The sequence below is a fragment of the Kryptolebias marmoratus genome, linkage group LG2 (genome assembly GCF_001649575.2).
Source record: "Kryptolebias marmoratus isolate JLee-2015 linkage group LG2, ASM164957v2, whole genome shotgun sequence".
Taxonomy (NCBI): Eukaryota; Metazoa; Chordata; class Actinopteri; order Cyprinodontiformes; family Rivulidae; genus Kryptolebias; species Kryptolebias marmoratus.
Window position 1 is genome coordinate 13,288,504 of NC_051431.1, and position 25,048 is coordinate 13,313,551.

The 25,048-nt window shown below is 37.8% G+C and overlaps 1 protein-coding gene across 1 annotated transcript; it reads right to left on the minus strand.

The window, feature by feature from the left end:
• Positions 1 to 2,518: 2,518 nt before the first annotated feature.
• On the minus strand, positions 2,519 to 24,740 carry LOC108243502. Its single transcript, XM_025008768.2, has 39 exons — positions 24,450 to 24,740; positions 23,811 to 24,002; positions 23,209 to 23,358; positions 22,997 to 23,100; positions 22,379 to 22,581; positions 20,949 to 21,169; positions 20,648 to 20,794; positions 20,357 to 20,521; positions 20,037 to 20,188; positions 19,704 to 19,872; positions 19,424 to 19,532; positions 18,942 to 19,078; positions 18,649 to 18,774; positions 17,991 to 18,170; positions 17,066 to 17,290; positions 16,829 to 16,955; positions 16,473 to 16,672; positions 16,146 to 16,358; positions 14,910 to 15,055; positions 14,374 to 14,501; positions 14,045 to 14,189; positions 12,852 to 12,984; positions 12,563 to 12,715; positions 12,329 to 12,455; positions 12,022 to 12,233; positions 11,742 to 11,904; positions 10,708 to 10,781; positions 9,727 to 9,887; positions 9,128 to 9,242; positions 8,836 to 9,032; positions 8,703 to 8,751; positions 8,443 to 8,604; positions 7,998 to 8,333; positions 7,738 to 7,835; positions 7,548 to 7,654; positions 7,363 to 7,442; positions 5,890 to 5,918; positions 5,676 to 5,804; positions 2,519 to 5,265 (listed from the first exon to the last, which is right to left on the minus strand). The coding sequence occupies exons 1-39, from the start codon at positions 24,697 to 24,699 to the stop codon at positions 4,747 to 4,749; spliced, it is 6,333 nt and encodes a 2,110-aa protein (XP_024864536.2). The 5' UTR covers positions 24,700 to 24,740; the 3' UTR covers positions 2,519 to 4,746.
• Positions 24,741 to 25,048: the final 308 nt, after the last annotated feature.

The following is a 25,048-nucleotide window of genomic DNA, read 5'->3' on the forward strand; positions in this document are numbered from 1 at the left end:
ACCTATTGGAGTCAATCCAATTTAAGATGGCTACCACAACTAATCAATAATAAGCCAACACAAAAATAGCTATAACTCAATCAGTTTTACGCATATTGAGTTATAATGTGATGTGATAGTAGCTCAAAGTCATACAGGACACATACTATGAGGGCAATATTTTGCAATATCTCATGAGATTGCACATGTTTTTTTCAAGGTTTAACTAATACGTCTACAGCTGATCTCAGTTTACAACTTTAGCATGTAGGACGACAGGGAATATTTAATCCTTCAACAAATTACAGGTTTTTCATTATTTTTTATTTGCAACTCTTGTTTTGGAATTAAAAATGTTTTATACTGTATGCCGGCCTAAGCCCAAACATTTTCTTTGATATTCAAAAATGTCACCAATAAATTCCTGAAGCCACCAGTGATTCGCTGCATGTCAGAATAATTCTACATTTCAATACACAGTATGACCTGTCAAATTACAGGAAATCAAGACAAATAACATACCATTAGTGTGTTGTTATAAAGTTGTTGCATTCAATCAATAGCACAATTCAACATGTTTTGGATTCAAAACTCAAAAATTAAGACATGCTAGTCATGATTTTATATGTATTAGTTAAAAAAAAAGGGTTTTCTCCTTTGGAAAAGAAACTATTACTTTCATGATCCTTTGGTGTTTATTCTGTCCCTAGATGATGTTGTATGTTTTGTTGACAATGTCTCATTTATTTGATACATTGTTATTGTCTTAGTTTAGTTTTTAGTACAAATTCTAAATGAAGTTTTGATTAAATTAAGTAAATTTGTTCAGTAAGGTAATCTTTATAACAAAAACCAGAAAGGACTGATTTGCATTCTAAATAGTTTATAAAAAATAATATCTTCCCTTTCTTTTAGAAAACTACTGTGATTTGTGTCTAAAACCCTAAATGACAATGCCAGAACACATTTCTTTTGTGTGTGATTTTTTAATTTCCTGATTTATAAACTTGGATTACATAAATTTATGAAAATAAACTAATGTATATAAGCAGGCTGTTGGGTACTTAGGAGGTTTTATTTTGTAAAAAATCTACTCCCACATTTAACCTTTGTTTATTAGCTCCTGTGTGGAAGGACATTTTTTTACTTAAGTGAAAAGAAAAATCCCATTATTTGGTGCAAATTATTTGCAAAACATGTTTCCCCCTTTCTAATACAATTTAAGATTAGGGTCCGACCAAGAGAGCAGGTTTTTGGAATTAGCTGTTCTTATCTGTTAACTTTGTGCAAATAGAAGGAAAAACAAGTTAAGATGAACTTGTGATAAAGCCTTGGGTCTGAGAGAGAAACAATAATCCCTTTGCGATATCACAGAGTTTAATCTTGCAACCATTTTGTCTGGAACAATGAGAGGATTATTTAGAAAAAAACAAGAACTGGGAGGTTGTGAGTTTCACCACTTTTTGCCTTATCTTTTTTTTGTTTGCACATTTAAACAAAAGCATAAAAAGCCCAATTTTATTTTAGATATTATTTAAAAGTACATATATTGCTGTATACATTGAAGCAATTACACCTGTCATGCTGTGTTCAAACTGTAAAACACTGATGTTGTTTATGTGAGAAATCGATAGATTTTTGCACAAATGCTTTCAAATTAGTGGTCTAAGTACATGACTGTGTTGCTGAGGAGCAGACTAAATATGGCAGGTCAAACTACATCCTGGGGAAGGAAACCATAGCAACAGTAATGCAGTGCCATGGCGACAGGAGGAGGCCTGCTTAGTGACAGTCTGCACACTCGTCACAAAAACAGGACGCTTCAAACCTATTTCTGTTCCTTACCAGCTTTTTGTGAACCCATCCAGGAAAAGGTGAGTAAAAGATGTGTTTTTATAAGGTTTAATGTCTGTTACAAATACTTAAGAAAACAAACATGATTGTTTCATGGACTGAAATGATCATAAACCCGGAGTGTGTACAAAGAGGGGAGTAATTTAGGTGACTGTGTGAAAATTATTGTATAAAAGAGTATATGTGTGGTGCGTGCAGGGCTCCTACAAAGAGCAGATTTCCAGGGATTTGGAAGGATTTCAAGATTATGACATGATTACAGCAGACAGCCATGGATCAAACATGATGGAAACTGAGATGTAAATCTTATGTGCAGCTTGCTAGAAAAACCTCTTAAAGCTGCAGTTTGGAGAGGAAAGCCAGGACTTTACCCATTTTTCTTTACTCACTCTTGACCAATTTCTGTGTCAACAGTATCTGCATATCCTGTACTTTGTAGTCTTGATTTGATATGAGATCGTTCTGAATGATGAAAATCTAAAATATAACAATTTTGTGCAAAAAAACTCAAAAGATTAAAAAAAATCAAAAAAGGCAATGTTTGAAAGCATTTAACTTCAACTTTGTTTTAAAGACAATGAAGAGAGACACTGATACAGCCAAAAAATGAATATGGAAAATGCAGTTGATGCCTCATCTGAAGAAAAATATTTTACTGCATCCCATGCAGGTTGAACTCAGACTGATTCCCTTCACTGTAATTCTTCATGATATTTTATTAAGTCTCATTTTATTTCGATTCATTTATTCAAGACTGCTTTGAAAACCTCTGTTAAACAGTGTATTACAGTGGCTACTATACAATCTTATTTGTCATCTTGTACTCATTGTGTAGGATGCCTTCATTGGGTTTCTGCACTATGGGCCAGAGGATATCCATCCATCCATTTTCTTTACCCACTTCTCCTCTCTGGGTGGCGGGGAGCTGGTGCCTATCTCCATCAGTCACTGTGTGAGAGGCGGGGGAAACCTTGGACAGGTCGCAAACATCACAGGGACACAGAGACAAATCACATAAACAACCATTCATATTCTCACTCCCACCTAGAGACAATTTTACAGTAACCAGCTAACCTAATATGCATGTTTTTGGTCTATGGGAGTAAACCCACGTGAGCATATTTACACATGCTCATAGAACTGTCATCAAAAACATGTTTTTATGGCTGTGACGATGGCAGTCAATTTTGGGCCACTGTTATTCTGCTTGTACATTAATGATCTTGTGCTGAAGTTGAAATTTTAACATATGCAGATGATGCTAAACGAGTCGCCACTAAGTTGTTACATATAAAACATTAAATAAGCTCAGATCTTTATGCCTCAGACTGACTATCAAAAAGACTGTCCTGATATATTCAACAGGAAACAAATAATTTCCCTAAACGATTGTGTTAATAATAACATCAACAGTGTAGAGGAAGTCAAATATTGTGTTGTGATTTTATATTAAAAAAGCCCATCAAAAACATGACTAACACACTGAAGTATGTCTACTTTCAGACACATTAGAAATTCACATATATATGTATGATGGGATCCTTCAGATCGACTGCTTGAGGCAAATGCAACCAACATCCACATTGTTGTCTAGGGTCACTAAAGAATGGCGCGCATATGCATTTTACATACACTTTTATTTTGTATCAGAAATTTATGGTTTCAATTCATATCCATTCTTACCTGAATCTGATGGAAATTAGCCAGCTGCTAAATTTGAAACAAACATGTTTTCCTTCGAGATTAATGTCTCATGTACACTGTTGCCTTTCAATATATAAACTGAATCTAAACTAAACTGTACAATTAGAGCTTAGATATAAACAGAAACATAAACCCACACAGAAATAACCCATGTAGTGGTCTAAACAACTGGAGCGAACATAACATTGTACAGCTGCAACTTATCACGTACAGATTTACTCACACAGAACAGCTCAGCATGAATTTACAGTATGTGATTCTGTCCCCCTGTGAAGTGGACATACAAGCCAGATCAGGAGCAAAGAAGCTAATCTAGTTGATAAAGCATTTAATCTCAGGGAGTCACAGATAAACTCCAAGCCTACTCACAAACAGGCACCCAAATTTAGCTGCAGGGCAACTCCAAATTCAACCAAGAGGGACTTGGCATGGAGTGTTAAGCTAACACTGATAGCAAGAGAAGACTTGTTCCATCTGACCTTCTGATTTGGCTCACAGTCCCCTGCAGGAATACTGGCTTTCTATTATAAGAACCCCATGCGTCAAATAAACTACTGAACCAGAAGAAGGCAGCAGTCAGGAAACACAGACTTTTCTTCTGACTGACTTTCAAGCTGCATCTTACAGCTTCCCGTCTGATGGTTACAGAAAAAAAAAAAAATCCTAATGAAATGAAAAAGGCTCAGAGAAGCAAATGTTAGACAAGGCTGGAGCAAGAAAAGGGGGTGACATTTTTTCTGGCTTCATATAAAAACAGGCAGGTTATCACCCCTACGCTAGGATGGGCTTGTTGTGATGAGAAAGCAACACAGAAATGTGTCACCTTGTCTGCATCCAGCTGAGGTTTATTTTCTTAATTAGAATATGCTAATGAGCAGAGTCTGTCTTGGAGCCCTCGAGTTGAGTTCTGACTAAAAGGCTATTTGGACACGATGACAGATTGTGTCACACTGCCGCTTGCTGCCAGGAATTACTCCTGTCTGTTAACACTAATAATTAAAAAAAAACACAGCTTAATTATTTTAAAGTCACTTGGATCACTCTCTAGAAAAAAACAAAACAAAACAGAGCATTAAAGTAAAAAACAGCCTCACAACAATTATAGGTCAGACATGACAAAGCACAAAGAAGCAGAAGAAAAAGATGATGTAATAACACATAAATATCTTTTTTCAGCATGTATCTATATTCATATCTACTTTTTTTTTATCAAGCCGCACCTTTATCATCACTATTTGTTTGTCCAGTTGTGTTTTCTATTGTGATTGGACCACTAAGCTGTAAATTCCCTGGAGCGTTGCCATGCAGCTGGCTCTCTAACATCATGCTGTCCTGTAATGCATCAGGATTGTTGCTGTGGACAGTAGCCCCTCTCTGCTGGTCAGAAATATGACCCTCCAGTTTAGCGTTTCCAAGATCCCTGCTCTCTGCATCGTGTGGGCCGTGACTCTGGCCAGCTGAAAAATCGTACTGCTGCTGGATGTCAGTGGGACTGCAGCCATGTAGACCACGATAACGCTCTGTTTCCCCCTGCTGATTTGTGCTGCTGTCATTTTGTGCATGGCCTCTCATTTCGTCTTTCAACTTGCTGTCGTGCTGCTGGCTCTGTCTCATTTGGCCCAACGCAACTTGCAGCTCACTGAGGCGCTGTGATACATAGCGTCTTTTCAGTTCCAACAGAATTGTTCCATTCCGAGTCAGGCTTGGCATGTTTGGTGATGTTGCCCTCTGCACAAAAAGAGAATCATAGACTATACACCGTAGATGACGTGTGGTAAAAGATATTGAGGAATTTATCCCCAGAGTCTCAAGCAATGATACAAATATGCAAATGCAGGCACACATTATGATCATGCATTCTGATTTATGCCTTTATTCTTTTTAGGCAATGTCTTTCAGGAGTAAATGAGCGTCATCATGAAGGAAATCTGTCTAAATGATTCACCAGCATTCATATAAACACATCAATGCAATATGTCCTTTATATACATAAAATCCAACAATGAGTGATGACAAAATCAAACAAAAATGCAAAGAGATCCTTTCTGAGCCCTCAAAAACATAATTAAATTAAACATCGATTTGTTTGGATTATATAATGAACAGGAAACACAGCGTATAATATTTCAGCTAATTACCTCATGGTTTCCAGCACTGTTCCCTCTCTCCTTTAGTGTTGAGCCTAATTGAGCTCTCCTCTGCAGCTGCATGCACAGCTGCAAGAAAGACTCACTCATGCGGTCAATTTCCTCCTCTATACATGACATCTGGAATACGGGAAGTCAGAAACTAATGTAAGATGGACGACCGTTTTCTTTTTTTAAATTAAAACTGTTTATTGTATTGCATCACCTGCACTGGTGTCCCAGTTGGTGGTAAACCTGCAATAATGAAACCATTTACTTTTTTTTTACAATTTACGATGAAAATCTTGGTAGAAATATATTTATCAAGGCTGAAGAGAAGACAACTATTCAAGCAATTAATAATACATTGTTATTGGATTTTCAGCAGAGGGACAAGCACTTGAGCAGCTTGTGTACTTATTGGCATGCTGCCATTACAGCGTATTAGCACTGTGTACGAAGGATATTGGAGCATTTCTCTGGAACAACAGCTCTTATGGGGCATTGAAGATGTAATAATTGACTTTTTCTCCAGAAACAATGATATTTTAATGAAGTTCTCATAGCTTGTGACAGGAGGAAATGAAGAAACAGCTGACAGTTCAAAAAACACAAATGGTTTTGTCCATTAGTTTGTGCATTATTATTGTAAATGAACAAAATCTAATTGCATTTACCAAATAGTGTCTTTAATCCATTAAAGCTGATCGCATCAAATATTTTAATAACTTTCTGAAACTATACTGTCTTCATTTGTGGGTCATTATCACCTGCTGCCATGAAAGGCAGGCGATCATGTAACCGCCTGCATGTGTGTGTGTGACTGTCCGTTCTGTGTTTACTTGTCTGTCTGTTAGCAAAAAATCTCATTGGTTGAATTTTAATGAACCTCTCAGAAAGTAATCATTGACTGTAGATCTGCAATTCATTAACCTTTGGACTTAATTTGATTCAAAATGGCCGCCACAGATGATCAACCTTGTCAAAAACAAAAGTGGATATAACTCAGTCAGTTTTACAAATATTGGGCTACAATTTGGCTAAGGAGAATGTTCCTCAACACACACTCTGAGTACTACAAGAGCTTTATTTAAAACGTAAATTAATTGTTGGAGTCAACCATGTGTGTCTCTTAGCAAAATCTCTCATGAACCACTGGATGGGAATAAATCAAGCTTTTAGAATTAATTTATTCGTTAATTAATCTACAGTTGATTAACTTTTGGAAAGTCTAGATGGCCACTATAGCTAATCAACCTTAACAAACACATACATGGCTATAACTTAGTGAATTCTACAGATATTGAGCTAAAATTTGGTGTGGTAGTAGCTGAGAGTCATCCCCATCACATACTCTTAGCACCAACAGATCACACAAGGTTTTTGTTAAAAACTTTGGCATGCAAGGCACCCAGAAATATGCATTCCCTCGAGGAATGTTTGTTTGGTGGTGTAATTATCTTGAAAAAGTGTTATTAAATAGTAAATTGTGCAAAGATGTAAAATTCTGACTGGTGTTAAGGATATTTGTCGTCCTGCCTGCTATGGTTATTCAACATTTTTATGTTTGCTTGTTTATTTATAAAATGCACTGTTTAACTGTATTTTAGCTAAACTGTGAGTTGTTAGGAAAAAGAAACTTATCACTGAGTTAGAAATAACCTAAATCCATCATACTAGAAAGTAACAACCATCTTACCTGTACTGATGTTTGGAGATGAACTCTGCTTGAAACCGGAGATTAGATCTTCCAACTTGAAATACTTATATTTTTCAAGTCTAAAAAAAAAGATGGGGTAAAAAGAAAAGTTGCCTTTTTTGCTGTAAGTGCATAAATGAAAGGGTATAAAATCCTCTCCTGCAAGTTTCATTTTTCTCACCAACCTTCTGGCTAATAGGTGCTCAGCAAAGCGCATTTCAGAGGGAACTCTAATGTTGAGAAATTGCTCGACTAATGCACCGTGCCACCCATCTAATGCATCAAAATCTGACTGGAAAAAAGGCATAAAAAGTTATCAACCCACGTTCGAACAGTAGGAGCAGGATGAGTGAGATTTAAATGGCATGTATACACCTCTGCTGTGCTCCATTTAAAAGAAAGATTGAACAGCTGAAGGCTTAGAGTTGAAATGGCCTCATGAAGAGCTTGCATAAATCTCCGAGGTTTGGGTCCTGAATAAAGACAATATAAATGAATTATATTATTTCCAAAGAAGATTACATAGTTTTTGATCAAAGACGAGTGCCTGGAATTTTACCCTGCGCTACACATGACTGCTGCAAAACCAGGACACAAGATTGGCTTTCAGGACTGTCTGCTATTTTTATGATTACCTGCTGCTATGTGGGCCATGGACTGCAGGATGACAGCAATGAAATGACCGACATGCTGAAGCTTCGCCTCTGACAGATAAAGGATTTGATTGCTTGCGTCAAAATAAAAGTCCTCAGAGCAATGGGCCAGCAGACTCTCGTTAGAGACAGATGGGGAAAATGGGACTGACTTGGCCAATAAAAGGAGCACGGGGGGGAACATGGGGCAGTCTGCTAGCAGCTCCATCACCTGACAACCAAACAGGAAAATGGCCGAGTGTTGCGGTGAAAGTTTGTCCAGAGCAGTTGGAACAAGTTGTCCGTCGAGGTTCTCCTGCGTTAAATGTTCTATAGCTGCTAAAACAGAAAATGTTGATTTTAAGCTTTTGTTGTACAGGATTTAGTATTACTTACGTTTATCATGAGTTCATTTTTCTCCTTCTGCAGTCTTACACTAAAATCTTACATTTAGTTTCTGTACTAGTATGGAGAGGCTGATGTGGCTCAACCTGGGTGAGGTTTTGTAAAGCCTGCTGAATGTCCTGCAGGGTCTTGAAAAGAGGAGACATGGAAACCAGCTTGGACAGGTCATAATCACTGAGACAAGCTGCTGTGCTCTGTGCATTGTCTGGGAAACAAAGAAATGGCATGTTCAGGATACAGCCTGTACCCCATTCATCTTCTAAATAGAATCAACAATTGCAAATGTAAAGACTTGCTGCTAACCGGTCTCATGGCAAAGAGCTTCAGCTTTGTTCATAGTCAGTGTTGAAAACTGTGGATATAAAAGATAAATGAATCAATAAAAATCCTCCTTTTTCAGAGTATGCTACAAACAAAGCTGATCTCGCTGTAGTACCTGTGTATAGCACATGTTAGTGATACTGGGTTGCATGTATCCAGCCTGGGCCTCACACTCTCTGGTATCATGAGGACCAGTATGACTGTACGGGACACCGTGCAAATCCTGGTTAGGCCAAGATTCTCCCATCAGCTTGCATAAGAGAGAATCCACTGATCTAAGAACAGCTCCCAGTAGTGACACAGACGCCTCAGCTTGGATGGTGAGAATATTCAGGCCCATGTAAGAGACAGATTACATACAAAGCAATTAATCAAATTAAATACATTCCATCAATATTTATCTTTACCTGGTGGATCTCCCTCGCCTGCACTGCTGTGAGATGACTTAGTCTTCACAAGATTATAGCGTAAAATCTCTTTAAGAAGACTCAGTTTGTTGTAATCCATATTCTTGAAGAGATTCTGAAGCAAAACATACATTTTTAAAGTGTTTTCTTCACATCCACCTGTTAAAATTGTATTTAGTTGAGAACAAGAAGAACTTTTTAATGAGGTAACATTTGCAAAGCAGTTCTCCCAAGTTTTTGAGAATTTATTTACCTAATGTGAATATGTTTTATTTGTGCATTACTGATAAGTTTTAGGCCATCAATGAGAGCAACATAAAGTTACCAGTTTGTTTAAAAATCACATACGAGTATAGCATGGCATGACTCGGCCCATGGGGAAGATTTACTGGACATTAAGACCAAGACTGACTATAAACACTTTTTTTTACACTTTTAGACAGAGGGAAGCAAAGTTTAATATCTTATGAGGATTTTTAACAACTGGGTAACTCAAAAGTTGATACTATGATTTATATATATATATATATATATATACATATACATGTATAAAATCACACAAATATAAGTTGTTAAAAAATGCAGCCAGTAAAACTCACCTTCAGTGATTCAGTCTGTTGGCAGATGTTTCGGTAAAATTCTTGCATGTCTTTGCGATGTCGGGCCAGCTGGGATGCAATATGGAGATTCTGGTCCTCCAGTTTGTCGTACAAAGTTTTTACATTGAACTCCTCCAGATCACAGCATCCTGAGACACTTCCTAAATGGGGCCAATACATGTCAGTTAGTGAGAGATAATGTAATTTTGTATGGCTGCATCTCGATATAAAAAGTTTATTTAATCTGACTACATATCAATTCTGGAGAGTCTCTCTCAATAAATGATAAGTCATTTGGAGTCAAATATTAGCCATTATTTTTTTTATCATCGATCAAATGGGAAATAGGCTGCTATGCAAGCTGCCATGCATGATGACTGCATAATGAGTAGTCTATTTAAATGGCCTATCAAGCTGTGTGAGTGATGCAACATGCTCTGACTGAGAAACATTAAAGTCAATCTCACTTTTATGCTATCAGAAATGAGAAACAGTCACACATGCACTGACAACCAGTCAGATGGGAAAAAAAGTTGTTTGTTAAAACTTTTTTGTAGTTTTGTTACTGAAATAGCAAATTACAAAAAGGACCTAAAACATGTAACGTGACAAAAAATAATGACATCTTAGGCTGGCCTTAGACATAAAAAGCATATTATTTAATTCTTTAGATTAGTGATAATAAATTAACTGTATGCAAATAATGCAAATTACAATGTAGCTACAGCAATGCTAGAGTCACTCATTCCTAATGTTAATTTAGATTAATCTAACATGAATATTTTTATACTGTTGGAAAAAAAAAATGGAGCCACCAGTAAAGACCATCCACATAGAGATCCTGTTGTTTGGGGACAGTGTTACCCAGAACAAACAGACCCCCATTAAATGTTGATCTTTAGAAAAAAACACTTGGAGTTTCATAATGTTTCTAGGGTGGGGGAAAAAAACACAGCAAAGTGGTATAAACAGAGAGTTTACCTCCTTTTGAAACTGCAGGCTCTTCAGCTTCTGCTCCTTCTCCCACACCTCGACACCCAAGGGACCCACTTTGGCTTTGGACAACCGCGCCACAACACAAAGACGAACCCAGGCAAACTTTTTGAAAATGTGTTTCTGAGTATCTTTTGGCAAACTTAACCTTTTTTTCCCCTCCCATTTTCAATAGCTCATAACAAAGTGTGTTGGTAATCTGTTATTTGCTTCCTTTTCACAATCGCATTAAAAGGAAGGCTCAATTTATTTTGAATAACTGGGTATAACTTTTGCATCTGAATCCAAAACACAGTCAAGCATCACATTATGCAAAAGAAATAATAGCTCAAGGGAAGAAGCAATCATACTGTGCCAGTACTACTTAGCAAGGCATGCTTTCATTCATAGAGCCTTTTGTTCCACTGCAGTTCATCAGTCAGAAATGACTACCTTCAGATCATTTTCAGGTTTGTATATTATCACACTCCTTCTTTTCACTGAGCTCAGTATCTGCAGAGTCTAGCAGTAACACTGTTCACCTGACTGGCATTTACTTTGCATTCAGCAAGTAATTGAAGTGTTATCAGACTTCTATAACAGTTTGGGCCCAACAATATCACTGAGTATTACAGATAATCATGACGGGGACAATAAGAGGGACCGTAAACTTTACGGGACTGTATATGTTCTTATTGGTTAGCTAGAGGGGTGAAGATAATCTCATGAATATAAGCATCCTTTGGTAAATAAAAGGGTACAACAGGATTATGAACATACTTCTTTAACTGGTCAACATTTTTGCTACCCCATTTATACACTTTGATGCAGCTTTTGTTTGAAAATGTGCTATAGAAATAAAATTCACAATGACCTGTTTCACATGGTAGGAATAATGGTCATTTTGACATTTGAATGGGAAGTGATTTTTGTTATATCAGTATGAAATACCATGTTATAACGTAAATCATTTTTTAATGAACACTGACTATGTGTTGGTGTATATTGGATGCAATCTCAGGTATTCAAGCACATAAACACACCTTTCTCTGCTGCAAACACACTCTGTTGGACAAAAGGGTTCACCAAGGCTGCGCCACTTTGGTTTTATCCTCCACTGGGGAACAAGCTTTGCTTTGCTGGGCCGCAAAACCAATACGGTTGTCGTCACAACTATAACCACAACCAACAGCAGACACAGAATCCCTGCAAACAGGCAACATTGTATCATGGTAAAATGCAGAGGATTAGTCGGTTACAATAATAATCCTGCATCAATTATTTAATGGCAAGAAGCCAAAAAATAAAATAAAAAATACTGACCAGCAATCATTCCCCAGTCAGGTAGAAGGTTGAGTTTGTGATGTTTGACAATCCCATATTTGACCAGGTTTGCTGGGGTCATGGGTTGAAATACCGCAGACTTTGGATCACAGTCTGTCCCTTCCTCACTGACCACCACCACCATACTCCACTGAGGGACAACACTGTCCACAAATACATACTTTCCTGTTTCTGAAAAGACATGGGCAAACCTAAGAAGAGAGGAGAAGACAAAGAGACTAATTGCAAAGTTACTGCTGCAAAATGTGATTGTAAAATGATGAATACTGGGTAGAGTCCATGCTACATCGAAGAGTTGAAATTTGTCTGCTTCATGAGTATCTGCAGATGTCTGAAGGCGCCATAGTCCCAGCTGGGGTTGCTATTGAACAGGTGGTCTTTCTGGTACACTGGAAAGTGGCTGAGATGGCGGTCTAGGAAATCAAATGTACTTGGAATAAGTTGAAAATGTTTACAACTAAACAACAGTATTTACACCATTATCAAAAAAAAGTATGCAAGTAAATAAAATTCTGGGTACCAGTGTGGTTGATGGTGAGATAAAAAATGAGCATGTCACCAGAGGAAAGACAGGCAATGGGATTTGGCATTCTAGGGAGGACACTCGGTGCATCAACATCACCTTTTGTCTCCCTGTTATTTCTAGATCTTGTGTTTAGAATTTTTATTGATTCTGAAAAAAAAAACAAAAAAGATTTGAATGCTGTAAGTTATTGAGAATTATGTTAAATATACAAAAAAACATGTAAGTTTAGTGAATACATTAGAAAAAAAATGAAAACAATAATTATTATGATACATCAATTCACCTGAAAGGAAAAGGTCAACAAGGTCCTTTTGCAAAGGAATCCAGCCAAACACCCCTTCAGAGTCAAACTGGACCAAATGTATTTTTCCAAAGATCTTTTCATGTATATCTGTTCCTAAAACATTTGCTATTGTCTGAAAGTACATGAGATGAGACGAGAAGAGAAGAGATGAGAAAAGAACTGACACAGCAGGACTATGTTCCAATATGCCTAAACTAATTACCAGGCAGTTTTTTCCTACTCCAGGCTAAAAATAAATCAGTTTTTAATTATATATTTTATTTCCAAATCTAGGATACAGAGTCCAGCATTAACTGGTCCTGTGTTTTGTTGAACAAAGTGTGTATTGTTTTATTTATTAGATAATACATTTAGTTTAAATTAGCTTTTTTCATACTTCGATTAGGCTGAACATTGTGTCTTTCTTAAATGTTGGTTCAGTGTTAGTTGTGACATTGGATTGTTAGGATGACATTTAATGGCTTCTCTTTAGTTTGATGTAGCATGCTGATAATTGTATCATGTACATAACTACTTGGTTTAGTTGTGGTGTTTAAGTAATCCAAATAAAATACTGTCAAAATGACTTAGGCCAACATAACGTATGACACCTGCATTTAACTGTCAGGTCTGGTGAGCATGCTTTAATAACATCTGCAGATGCTAATAACTTGTTGGCTTACATTTCAACATGTTCAAAGAAACATGAAGCCTAGTTTCACTCATACACACTAAAACGTGCAGAATCATAAACAATAAAACTTGTGGAAAATAATATGAGCAAGAAACCATTTTGCTGAACCAGTAAACACTTTTTCCGTCACATGGAGATGCTCCTTAATTATAATTCTCCCCACATTACATACAGTGAAAAAAAAAAAAAATCTGCTGCTGCAACAATTTTGCTGCAACTCTGAATGGGCAGAACTAATAAATGCTGGGCCAAGTTTTCAACTAATCGATGTAAGCAAACCCTAAAGTCTGCAAAGTTACTTGACTGCACGATTACAACACTGATACAGCATTGTGTTTATTTTTATCTGGTAGTAGCAGCCTCCAAATGGATTTGTCAGTCATACACACATTCGGGGATTAGTTTATGATAAATAACTGGATCAGAATGGATAATTTGCTGCGTATGAAAGGTGCAGCTGATGATCATTTTGTCAGTGGCACTGTCAGATTGCTCTCACCCTTGCCCAAACTGGGTTGTTTCTTTCTCTGAGGCTGAGCTTTAGGTCTCCATCTGGTGTGAGCTGGGCAAAAAGCTGGGGCAGTCTGGACAGGCAGGAAGTGTTACAAATCTCCTCTGCCGACACATATTGCTCACACTGGCAGCTGGGGCACCGGAATCAGGGTCCAGCAGATAAAGCGAAAGATGGAAAGACAGCATATCAGGCAAATAAATAAAAAATACAACCTATGTATGATAAGCAGTACTAAGTTTTACATGGCATCTCAGTGATGTAGCAGATTCTGTAAGAGGAATCATCTGCAGCCAAAACACATAAATGAGACTCACATGCCCATCTCCACATTCAGAATTCCCCCAAGTGGTCCGCAGGTGACATTACAAGAGTGGAGGGATGGAGACACACACTCTCTGGATGCTGCTAAACGCACTTCTCCTGCGGCACACCGTCTGTTCACCTAAAACACACAGACGCAGTCATCAGAAAGAGCTTTAAACACAAGGATGTTGCCGTTTGTTGCGTCACTCATGACTGAGCGATTAAGCACTCACAAGTTCACATCCCACTAAAACACAGTGGGAAAATATTAAGTAGAATTATGGTGTGACATTTATGCAGCTTTTCTTCTGCACTAAACACCTGAAATGGGTTGAAGGTTGTACAACATATTACTCCTTTCACACTTTTAAATGCATTTTTGTTTAACTTAGAAGGGTTAGAGATTGGAAATTTAAATCATCAAAAAAAAACTTTTTTGAAACAGCTGAACAGACTGGGGTGTATAACCTTGTCATTCACTTGATATAACTATCCAGTGCAGAAATATCCTGAAACTGTTCTTGAATAAGTGTAAAATTATTCTGACCTCAGGCTGGCAGTCCAGTTCGCTATCAAATGCCGAGCTTTTAAAATCCAACTCGTTGTAGTAGACAAAGCCAATTCTGCACAAACACGATCCATCAGAATGCTGGAAAGCTCGGTTCTTACCAATGCAGCTACAGGAGGAAGAACCTGTGGGAGGAAAAGTCAATATGACAGAAAATAATTACTTTTAAATTGCATCACACAATATAGAAAACAATATATATTCATTAATCTTAAGAAATTGTTCCTGTTATTTTGAAACACACAAAAAGTCAGGTTTATGGTAAAACAACAAAATAAAACAATGTTGACCAAACATAGTATCTTTAAAAAAGAAAAAAGTAGTTCATTATGTGTAAAAGGTTATTAAGGTAGTTATTTGGTGATTCAGAATAAATGCCATTTTTAACAGTTTGTATCCACCAACATGCATGTTTTTTTGTCTGTTCCATGTTTTGTATCTATCTGCTTATTTTGGTTTTACTCTCCTCACACCTGGGGTCACTTTGTAATTTTAATACCTGTCCCTTGGTAGTCTGTAACTCCCAGGAAATCACCTCCCCAAATTTCAGCTGCTTCTTGTCAGATCCTTGTCACCATTTGTCCTGCGTCCTCTTGTGTTTAGGTTTAGGCTTTCTCAGCAGTTCTTCAGATTTTCACTCGTGGACTTTCTGCATTTGCAGCACTTTGTTTAATTAAACTTTTTATAGTCGTCACCACTTTTCTGCCAACCTACAAGCCTTCACATAGCCCTCATTTACCAGCAGCAGGATAAAAATCTTACTTTCTATTCTCTCCTCAAACTAGGCCTTCAGTATCCAATTACTCCACCTTGTAACCTAATTAGTATGTCAGTCTATTTTTATGAACCTTTATATTGACAGTAGTTTTACAGTTATTTATATAGAATGGTGTGCAAATAATGGCGGCGGCAGCTAATTTCAACTGATGCAGTAATATGTAGTAGCTTAAATGTAGCCACGTTTTTATTGTTTGTGTAAAATAGCTGTAAAAATGTTTATCTGTAATATTCGTTCACTGTATAGTTTATAATTACTGAATGGGCATTTTAAACACTGACAATGTACTTAGTGGTACAGGCATCAGTAAATTTTGCCTGAAAATTGAATTTTTTTTTGGAATATGGTCACAAATAGTGCATATACTTTTTTATTATTTTCTATTTACACAGAAATGCAGAATGAGCTTGAAGAACACAATTATCTGACAATCTAACCAGCTGGTGAAGTGGAGGAACTGCCACAGGGAAAGCAGGCCTTCTGTCCAGGCAGATGGTTAAAGGTGTTAGCCGGACAAGGGTGACAGTCGTTTATTTTCTCAGCACTGGTAAAGTTACCGAAGGTGCCAGGCGGGCAAGGGATTGGCTGAGTGGATCCCAAACCACAAAAATAACCGAGAGGGCAAGGGTTGCTCCTGTAGTTGTCTGTGCCTGTTGCATTAGAAACGTTTCAAGCTGATTAGTTTTTGGCAATGAGCAATAAAATATTGCACAATTGTTACATTGCAAAGTGTTAAATAATTGCTTTCTCTAAACTCACAGTACCTGGGGGGCAGTAGTATGCTGGTGGACATGGAAGGCATTGCAGAGTGGGTGACAGATAGAGACGATACATGCCCCCCTCACACAAACTACAGCAGCTGTTTTTTGTTCCTCTGAGACCACTCGTGTTGACAGGCGTGGACCCCCCTTCACAGGACATCATGGCAGAGCTGTTGGCTGGGCAGTAATATGGAAACAGGCATCTGCGGAGAATGGCAGACGGTTTATTTACAGAACTATAAAGAATCAGTCAAAACCCATTCAACTTTCAACATTTCAACATGAGAAATATTTTCTTTTTTCTATTTTTCTGACAGCATACATTTGTTTCCATACCAGATTCATAGTTTTATACTCACAGCTGTTTAGGGTTGCCATAGGAATAAGATCCCTCAGGGCAAATATAACCTTCTGGACAGACTTGAGGCTCAGCTGTCTGAAGTCCACAGTATGAGCCAGCTCTGCACAACTTCTCTGAAACTGCACCTAGAAAACAGATAAAAATATGTTAGGAAAGAAACCATTTTTAAATGAACAAATCCTCTTATATAAGCCAATTTAAGCTATCACTATATAAACTGCAATAATGAACCTACCATCCGGACAATAATAGGAAGCCCTGCAGGGTATCCCTTCGACATTTGGCGTTCCTGTTATACGAGGGTCTGGGCAGAAGGTTCCCCCTGCACAGGGTTCACACTGGCTGGGTGCAGTGGCTCCAGGAAGCTGCCTCTTGCTGCCTGCTGGGCAGAAGACTGGAGGTCCAGACCCACTGCACCAGAAGCCAGGAGGGCAGGGACTGCTTGAATGGTCAATAATCCCTGGAAAATCATTTTCCAAAAGCCATTTATTCATAACTTTTACAAACGTGAACAAATAAAGTATATTTGCAGAATCATCAACTTCATGTTTTACTTAAAATTAAATAAGTGAACCTCCAAGCTTATCAAAACAACTTTAACAATCCAGACTTCCTCCTACTCTAAAGAAGGTTTTAAACAAATTTTAGGAACCAGAGAAGAAAGACACAGGGGGGAAAAAAATCTGCTGAGCATTATTCTTTAATGGAATGACAATAAAGCTTAATCTTAACCCTTGAGCATTTGTGAGAGATTAGAAAATGTTGTTTTTTTTTTTGAAAAGCCACAACTCCATTATTTGTGTGGCCTCAGGTACTGAGTTTTAAATTCAGTGCTTTCACTTTTGTATTTCATTTTCTCCTATCTTAGGCAGTGGCTCAGGGACACGTAATAATAGTGTATATTTATATGAAAATTAATATAACCTTGACAGAGAAGCTACTCTAAATTAATACAAAAAATAAAAAGGAATTAACCCACCAGAAAAAACACATTAGGATGTATTTTACATTTTATTACTGAATATACATAAAAGGAAAATGATATAAGTGAGTGGAAATAGTGTAAAAGAGCTTTGAATTAAAAAGAGGCTTTTTGAAAAGTTTACATATTGAAAGTTATAATAAAAGGTTTTGTGTGAAAGGCTGTACATTGATCAGACCTGTGCTGTTACAGTGTGAACCAGGCGGGCAGGACAGGCAGTCGCCCTTGCTGCCTCCTCCTGGGGAAGCTCGATAGGTGTACAGAGGACACGGCCTGGGTCCAGTCCCTCCATTAAAGTCACTGCCAGGAAGACCATCACAGTAATGACCAGCAGGACACAGATGAACGACTGGGTCTCCTGCAAACAAACAAAAACTAAATTGCAAGAAAAAACGGAGTTTTATGATTGTTTTTGTTCCATTTGTTACACTCAACATTTGGGGAGTTACGTTTGATAACCTTGCTGATTTATTGTAAGGCTGGTCATGAACTTGCCTCTGGAATAATTTCAAAAAGTTTCACCATTTACTGACTCTAAATTCGACTGGTAGTTGTAAAATAGAGCTCTGCTGCCATGATCTAGTAGCTGTATTACCCAAACCCATCCAGTCAGCACACACTGACTATGACTGCAGTTATTCACCATTATTGGAATTAAAAAAGAATCATTTGGATTGAAAACCTGTTTCGAGCATTGATAATCTAGAGCAAAATTAATTATTTGAAAATTGGTTTAGGTTTTGATTTAAAAAACAGCACTTTTAATCACTTACTATACCCAAATTCGGTCAAATGATAAGCAGTTTATTGTGGATCTAATTGGAGCCAGGACATACCAGGTTTGCACCAATACTGAGGTGGACAGGTTAAGCAGTCCTGTAGGCTTACACCACCTGGAGAGCTTCTGACTGTATTTGCGGGACACATCTGAGCCTGTTCTGTGCCTTCAGGACAATAAAAACCTAGAAAAAAAAGAATTAATTTAGTCTTTAATCTTGCATTAAACAGCTTAACTACTTACAAGGTGAGGAAATGCCATCCAAAAAATCTATGTACATGCTGTGAATCTTCATATTTGGTAGAATTTTATTTTTTATTGTCATTGTTTAGTAAAGGTGATGTTTTGTACCTGGTGGGCACGGTCCAGCACACTGCTCACCCCACTGGCATAAAGTCAAGTTAGATGCTGGTTCTAGAGGGGTAAAATCTGCACTCCCTGACACACAAAGATACCCTGCAGCACAAACTCCCTGGATCTTACCAGCCCTATGGAAAACACACCCAAAAGGTGATTAATTTGTATTGTATACACACAAAATAACATCATTAAACACTTAAATATAGGCTTAAAAGAACATGATCTTAATTACATAATTTTTCCCTCCCACAGTCCTCATTAATTATACTCACATGTATAATTTTTTCTGGTCAGTGAACCCCAATGACTGAACATAGTTGTGCCTTCTGTTAGTTGTAAGTAAACTCGAAGCAGTGATAAGTGCTTGCCTTTGAGTATGTGTAGATAAAAGGTGCAAGTTTCTAACTGTGTAACAATAAAGTGTAGGATATGTGGATAGGAAGACATGCATTCAGCACGTCCAAGATAAGTACCTGCAGAACTTCCCTGGAGGGCAGGGCAAACACTCTCTCTCATCCTGTAACCCCCACTGGTTTGAAGGGGTGTACGTCCCATTAGGGCAGGGCTGAGGCACCATTGTGCCTATAGTGGTGGGGGGAAAAAGTAACCACTATCAAAGCATTCCTACAAAGACATACTTTTTTTTTCTTTGCTTGCATAAATGTATCTTCCCATGTGTCTGAGATGAGATAATTAGTGAGTTGTAAATTAAAGATTTTGTGTTTAATAGGCAATTTATTTCAAATACCATACCTGCGGGGCAGAATGAATGCGGTGGACATGGCAATGGGTCTCCCACTACGGCCTCTTCACAGAAGAATCCAGGTCGACATGGGATGCAACTCTCTGAACCCAAATTTGGCTGGTACTCTCCTGTAGGACAAGGCAAGGGCAGGGCAGAACCCTCTGGACAAAAATGGCCCTATGCTCGGATGAAAATGACAAAGACACATCTTGGGGGTGATATCCAATTTGGCAGGGCATTAATAACGAACAATGGGGCATACGCTTTTTTGACATGGGTAGGGAATTCAACAACAAAGAAAAAGACACAATAAGATTGGAAGTGTACATAAATAAACATACCTTGGGACAAAGGAACGCATATGGAGTGGTTGAAGAGAAGTCAAAGGGGCAGTAGAAGCCTACAGCACATGGACCACTGGGGCTGGCGAGGCCTTCAGTGGAGCAGTAGTGACCAGTGGGACAGGCGAAGCAGCTCTCCATGGACACACCCCCTACAGACAGTACTCATGGTAAAAAATGATGCATATGAGTAGATACATTTAAATATACCCCCAAACTAAACATATGACGTGAGTGTTGAGTAGTTGCATTTGTCATGCAGTGATGTGGCATCAACAGAAAAGGATGCCTCATGAGAGGACTGAACAATCAAGCCGTACCAGTAGTGTTTCGAATACTCCCAGCAGGGCATGGGATTGGGGAGAGACAACCCATTGGGCAAAAGTAGCCAACAGGACAAGGACCATTCCTGGGGAAGTCTTCAGAGCTCGTAGGTGTTGGTTCTGTAGCTCCTCCTTGGCAGAAGTAACCCTGCAAACACGAACCTAGACAAAAAGCAAAGAGACTAGGACTTTGATCAGATCATACTAGTTCAACCAACAAGTTATGAATGTGGGTATGTTTTGCAGAAAGGCTAAAATAACATCAATAACCTCTTAGTTTGTGTGTACCTTGTGGTGCTGAGGCTCCATACGAGCTACAGTAGACTCCAGAGGGACACGGCATGCAGGCAGAGTCAGAATGAGCACCTGTCTGGTTACTGAAGGTTCCTAAAGGGCAGGCCTGAGGCAGGACTGTCCCAGCAGGACAAAAATGACCTAAGAAGAACACCATTATTTATTGTGCAAGGAGAAATAGTAATAAAAAAATATTAATAAAAAAAATGAAGGCTGAAAAATATTGCCCCTATACTCAAAGGATTAAACCACTGCACTTCTATTGTTGACTCAAATTTATTTTCACCATCCTCACCAGCTGGGCAGGTAGCAGGCTCCTGAGTAGTTGAAGAGGGACACATGGTTCCTTTCAGGCACACCATACAGTGGGCTGCTCCAGGGGCAGGACTGTAAGTGCCAGGTTCACAGGGTACCTCACTCACTGAGCCAACAGGACAGCTATAGCCAGCAGGGCAGGGGTAGCCATGGGAACCATCGGACGGAGCAGGACTGGAGCTTCCACCCAAGCACACATACCTGTAGGCGTAAACAAAGAAAACAAACTTCATATCAAATAAAATATCACCGGAAGCATCCATTAGTGAAGCTGAGCAATCTGTCAGGGAGGATATGTCAGTCCAGTGTAACACTTTGGGGTAGGTGTCAGCCAATAAATTTCAAATGATGATCATTCCAGTTACTGGTTTTGTAATGATAGACAATTTTCTCTGGTTAACCTCAAGAGATGTGGATCCTCAAAATGTGTCTTTAATAAAACAGAAAACGTTCTACTTTCACAACTAAAACTAGCTGCATTTCAACAACTTATTTGATTATTCTTATATTTTAAAAAAAGCTTAAATATTTAGAAATGAGATTCAGTGGGATTCAGTGGGAGGAATATAAACAATTAACAACTCTGAGAAATAGAGTTTAACTCTGATTGGTGAGCTAATGGCTAATCTGAACATGGCCAGGATCAAAATCAGTTGCAACCATCTTAAAACAACTCCAATCTCCAACATTTCATTTTAAAATTTTGCATTACACAGTTGTTTATTTATAATACTATAGTTATTTATAAGCACAAATAGAGGCAGCAGCAGCTAGCTGTAACTATTTTGGTGCAGCATGGGGTTCATTCATCAAGTTTATCATATTATTTCTGTATTTCCTTGTGATGTAAAAATGATGGTGGAGGACCGGTTTAAAAGAAGTGTTTGTTTGAACTGCTATGAAGTTTTTGAGAAAAGAGTTGTTTTAAGATAAAAGCAATCCACTTTGGTCTTTGGCCCAATTTAAATGAGCCATCATCTCATCTGGACAGTATTATACTTTATTTCTCCAAACCAGGTTTATTTAAAAAGCTATCTAGAAGAGGTAAGAGTTTAAATGTTCATAACTTCACAGAATCCCACTTCAAAAAAATCTAACCTATTCATTAAATTCAGGCTCCCTTTACTTTGCTGAAATGGCTTCATTAATCTAATACACTTCATTGACTCCTTTAAAAGTATTTTTTAAATGGCAGAAATGTGTTTAAGAATTATGAAGTTAATTAATTGACAGAGTACTGATTATTTTATAGTTAAAAAGGGTTCAAATTGAATAACATAGTTCTACAGCTTGTTTCAGACTTTTATAAACAGTCTATAAATAGAATCAAAGTAAACTGAACTCCTGACAGACACAGAATGGATTTAAATTAATTTATAAAAACTGATGAACATGAGCAGAAGCATTTACCCAGCCTGACATGGCAGAGCACTGGAGAGATTGGACATTGCAGGACTGTCACAAAATAATCCAGGTGGACAAGGTGGACATTCTTCAATTCTTCTTAGTCCCTGAGATGCAGCAAGAGAGCCAACGGGACATGGAAGTGGGGAACCTGTGCCAGAGGGGCAGTAGTGGCCTGATGGACAAAGGCGACTTGTGGTTGAATTTTTCTGAGAAAAATAACAAACAAAAAAAATAAAATAAAATAACGGCAATGTTACCTTTTTTTGTACCTTGATAAAAATAGAGGGAAATATATCTATGACTTTATTAAATCGGATTATGGATTAGGAGGGAAAATGATAGATGGTCCAGTAAAATGCTTCACACCTGCTGGTGCCACTGGAGGATGATCTGTGAGACGTCAAACATTAAAGGAATTATTCCAGAGAGCCCAGATATGCCCAGAAGGTTTTTTCTTTTCAAATATCAATCAAACTGTGATATCTCTTGTAGACATATGGAAATGTTTGTGCTAAGGCTGTAGATTAGAGGCTTAGTGGTCAACATCCATATATATTTTTTTAATCATCAACAACAAGAGTTGACTGGCATTACAAAGGCAATAAAGAAACAGCACAGCACCTGATTCTCAGTGGAGTTTGGGCTGATTGATCCTGCACTACAAAAGAATCCTTCCTGACAGAGACCCATTGGCTGTGCCGAACCAGACTGAGAGCAAAACATTCCTGAAGCAAAAGTAAAAAACAGAAAAAAGAAATTACTGGCATCATAAAGATTCTGGGCTGCCTTTGTGTGATTTTAAAGCACTTTTTACTACTTATGTCTTTACAAACCTGCAGGGCATGGCTGGCAGGCATTAGGACTGGAGACGCCGAGCTGGTCCTGTATCGTGCCGGCCGGACAAGGGAACTCCTTCCCTAAAATTTGACCTTTAGGACAGTAGTGTCCAACAGGACACGGCACTGGCAGGAGAGTAACTTGATCTAACAACACCAAAATCCAATTACACAGATGACATCTCTGATGCAATTTAGATAGTCTGAAAAGACCTTAGATATTAAAGCGGAATAAAGAAATTAACACTGATTTGTAAGATCATTTACACTTTTTCTGAGCTGAGTTAAAGACAGGTTGAACATTAAGTTACTTTCCATATTTTACTTTAAATTGATTAACTATAATTTGATTATTAAATCAAGTTTGATTACAAATATTTAAAGAAATGAGTGTTCATGTTTGTCACTTTTATTATAACAATTATCCTGTAATCATCCTGTAAACAATTTTGCTTCATTACTAGTAAAATGATAAACACTGTACATCATTCTACTAAATAAAATTAACAATACATTACAATTCTTATCATTGGTAGGTCTCTTGTTTAGTCTCTGCTCATGTTGCTGTAAATAAAACCAGGAAAATCTATGAATCTTACCTGGACAGTAGTATCCAGGTATGCAGGTGGTGCAGTTGTCTTGATGAAAGTTGCCCATTTCAGAGCTAAACGTCCCTGCAGGACAGGGGACAGGGACTGGTGCTCCACTTGGGCAAAAGAAACCAGCTGGGCACAGAGCTTGATCTGCTTTGCTGGAGCCCCAATCACAATGAAACCCTGCCTGGCAGTCACCTAAAAATATGTAAAGCACATGCAAATATGTTATTAGAGGGAATCATAAAATAATCAGTTTTCCTACAATAACATATACTACTAATTGACTGCTGAAAGCAATCAACTTATTCAATATGTGGCAACAAGTCCCATAAAACTGCAATTATTCCTTCTCAGAATTATATTTTCATCTCCTTGAAACACTTATTTCAAGTAGTTGAGTAAGAGCTATAGACTAAAAATAAAGTCCAAAACCCATATGGTAAAATACATCCACAACAGTGTATTCCATTACTGTATTTACTATAAAGGATCAAGTGTTAGCTTTAGTTGTACAGACAACATGGCTTAGTATAATTATCTTACTGTTGATTTATGGAAATTGTGCTGATAGAGCAACCAAAGTAAATCTGTTTCATTAGCTTTCTTTATTCAAGGACTTCAGGTGTCTTTCATTCCAATTACCTGCTCTGAGCCCTCGCTGGCAGAAAATTCCAGGCGGACACAGAGATCCAGTGCTGTTGTCAGTTGGATTTGGCACCTTTGCACCCATCAGACAAAGAAAACCAGCAGCGCATGATCCCGAGGGCTCAACCAAACCTTCAGACCCACAGAACTGACCTGCTGGACACATGAGGCACTGACCTGCAAACACAAAGATTGGCAGCTTTGACATCAAACCTAACAGCAAAACAAGCTCCCTGCCACACGCCATCAATCAGCAAGTGTTTGAGATGCTTGTACACTCTTAAACGTGTCCAGGCTTAAGAAAAAAATAAATTATTGTCTCTGTAGAAAAAAAAAATAAAATCAGTAAGGTTGTACACATTTAAGTAACAAATTTACTTCTGTAGTTTTCCAGTTTATAATTTTTACTGGTTTTCAAATTGTAATGTAGAATTTTAGTATTCTTTTATTGAACACTATTACAACTCAGATGTGTGTATTTTGTTTTTCTTGCAATGGCAAAGAAAATTTGTTAATGCTTTCATTTATTATTTTCATCATTACTCATTCTTAATGAACAAAATAATATCTGAGTTTTAAATTTTTAAGAAACAAAA

Bases quoted from the DNA above. Each gene is read 5' to 3' on its own strand.
- LOC108243502 (XM_025008768.2), bottom strand. From the start codon at position 24,699: ATGGCGTGTGGCAGGGAGCTTGTTTTGCTGTTAGGTTTGATGTCAAAG. The intron at 19,079-19,423 runs GTACTTATCTTG...TGTTTTCCATAG, and splicing joins CCTCCAGGGAAGTTCTGCAG to GGCTGGTAAGATCCAGGGAG. The intron at 18,775-18,941 runs GTACAAAACATC...TTTTTTTTCTAG, and splicing joins TGCTGGACCGTGCCCACCAG to GTTTTTATTGTCCTGAAGGC.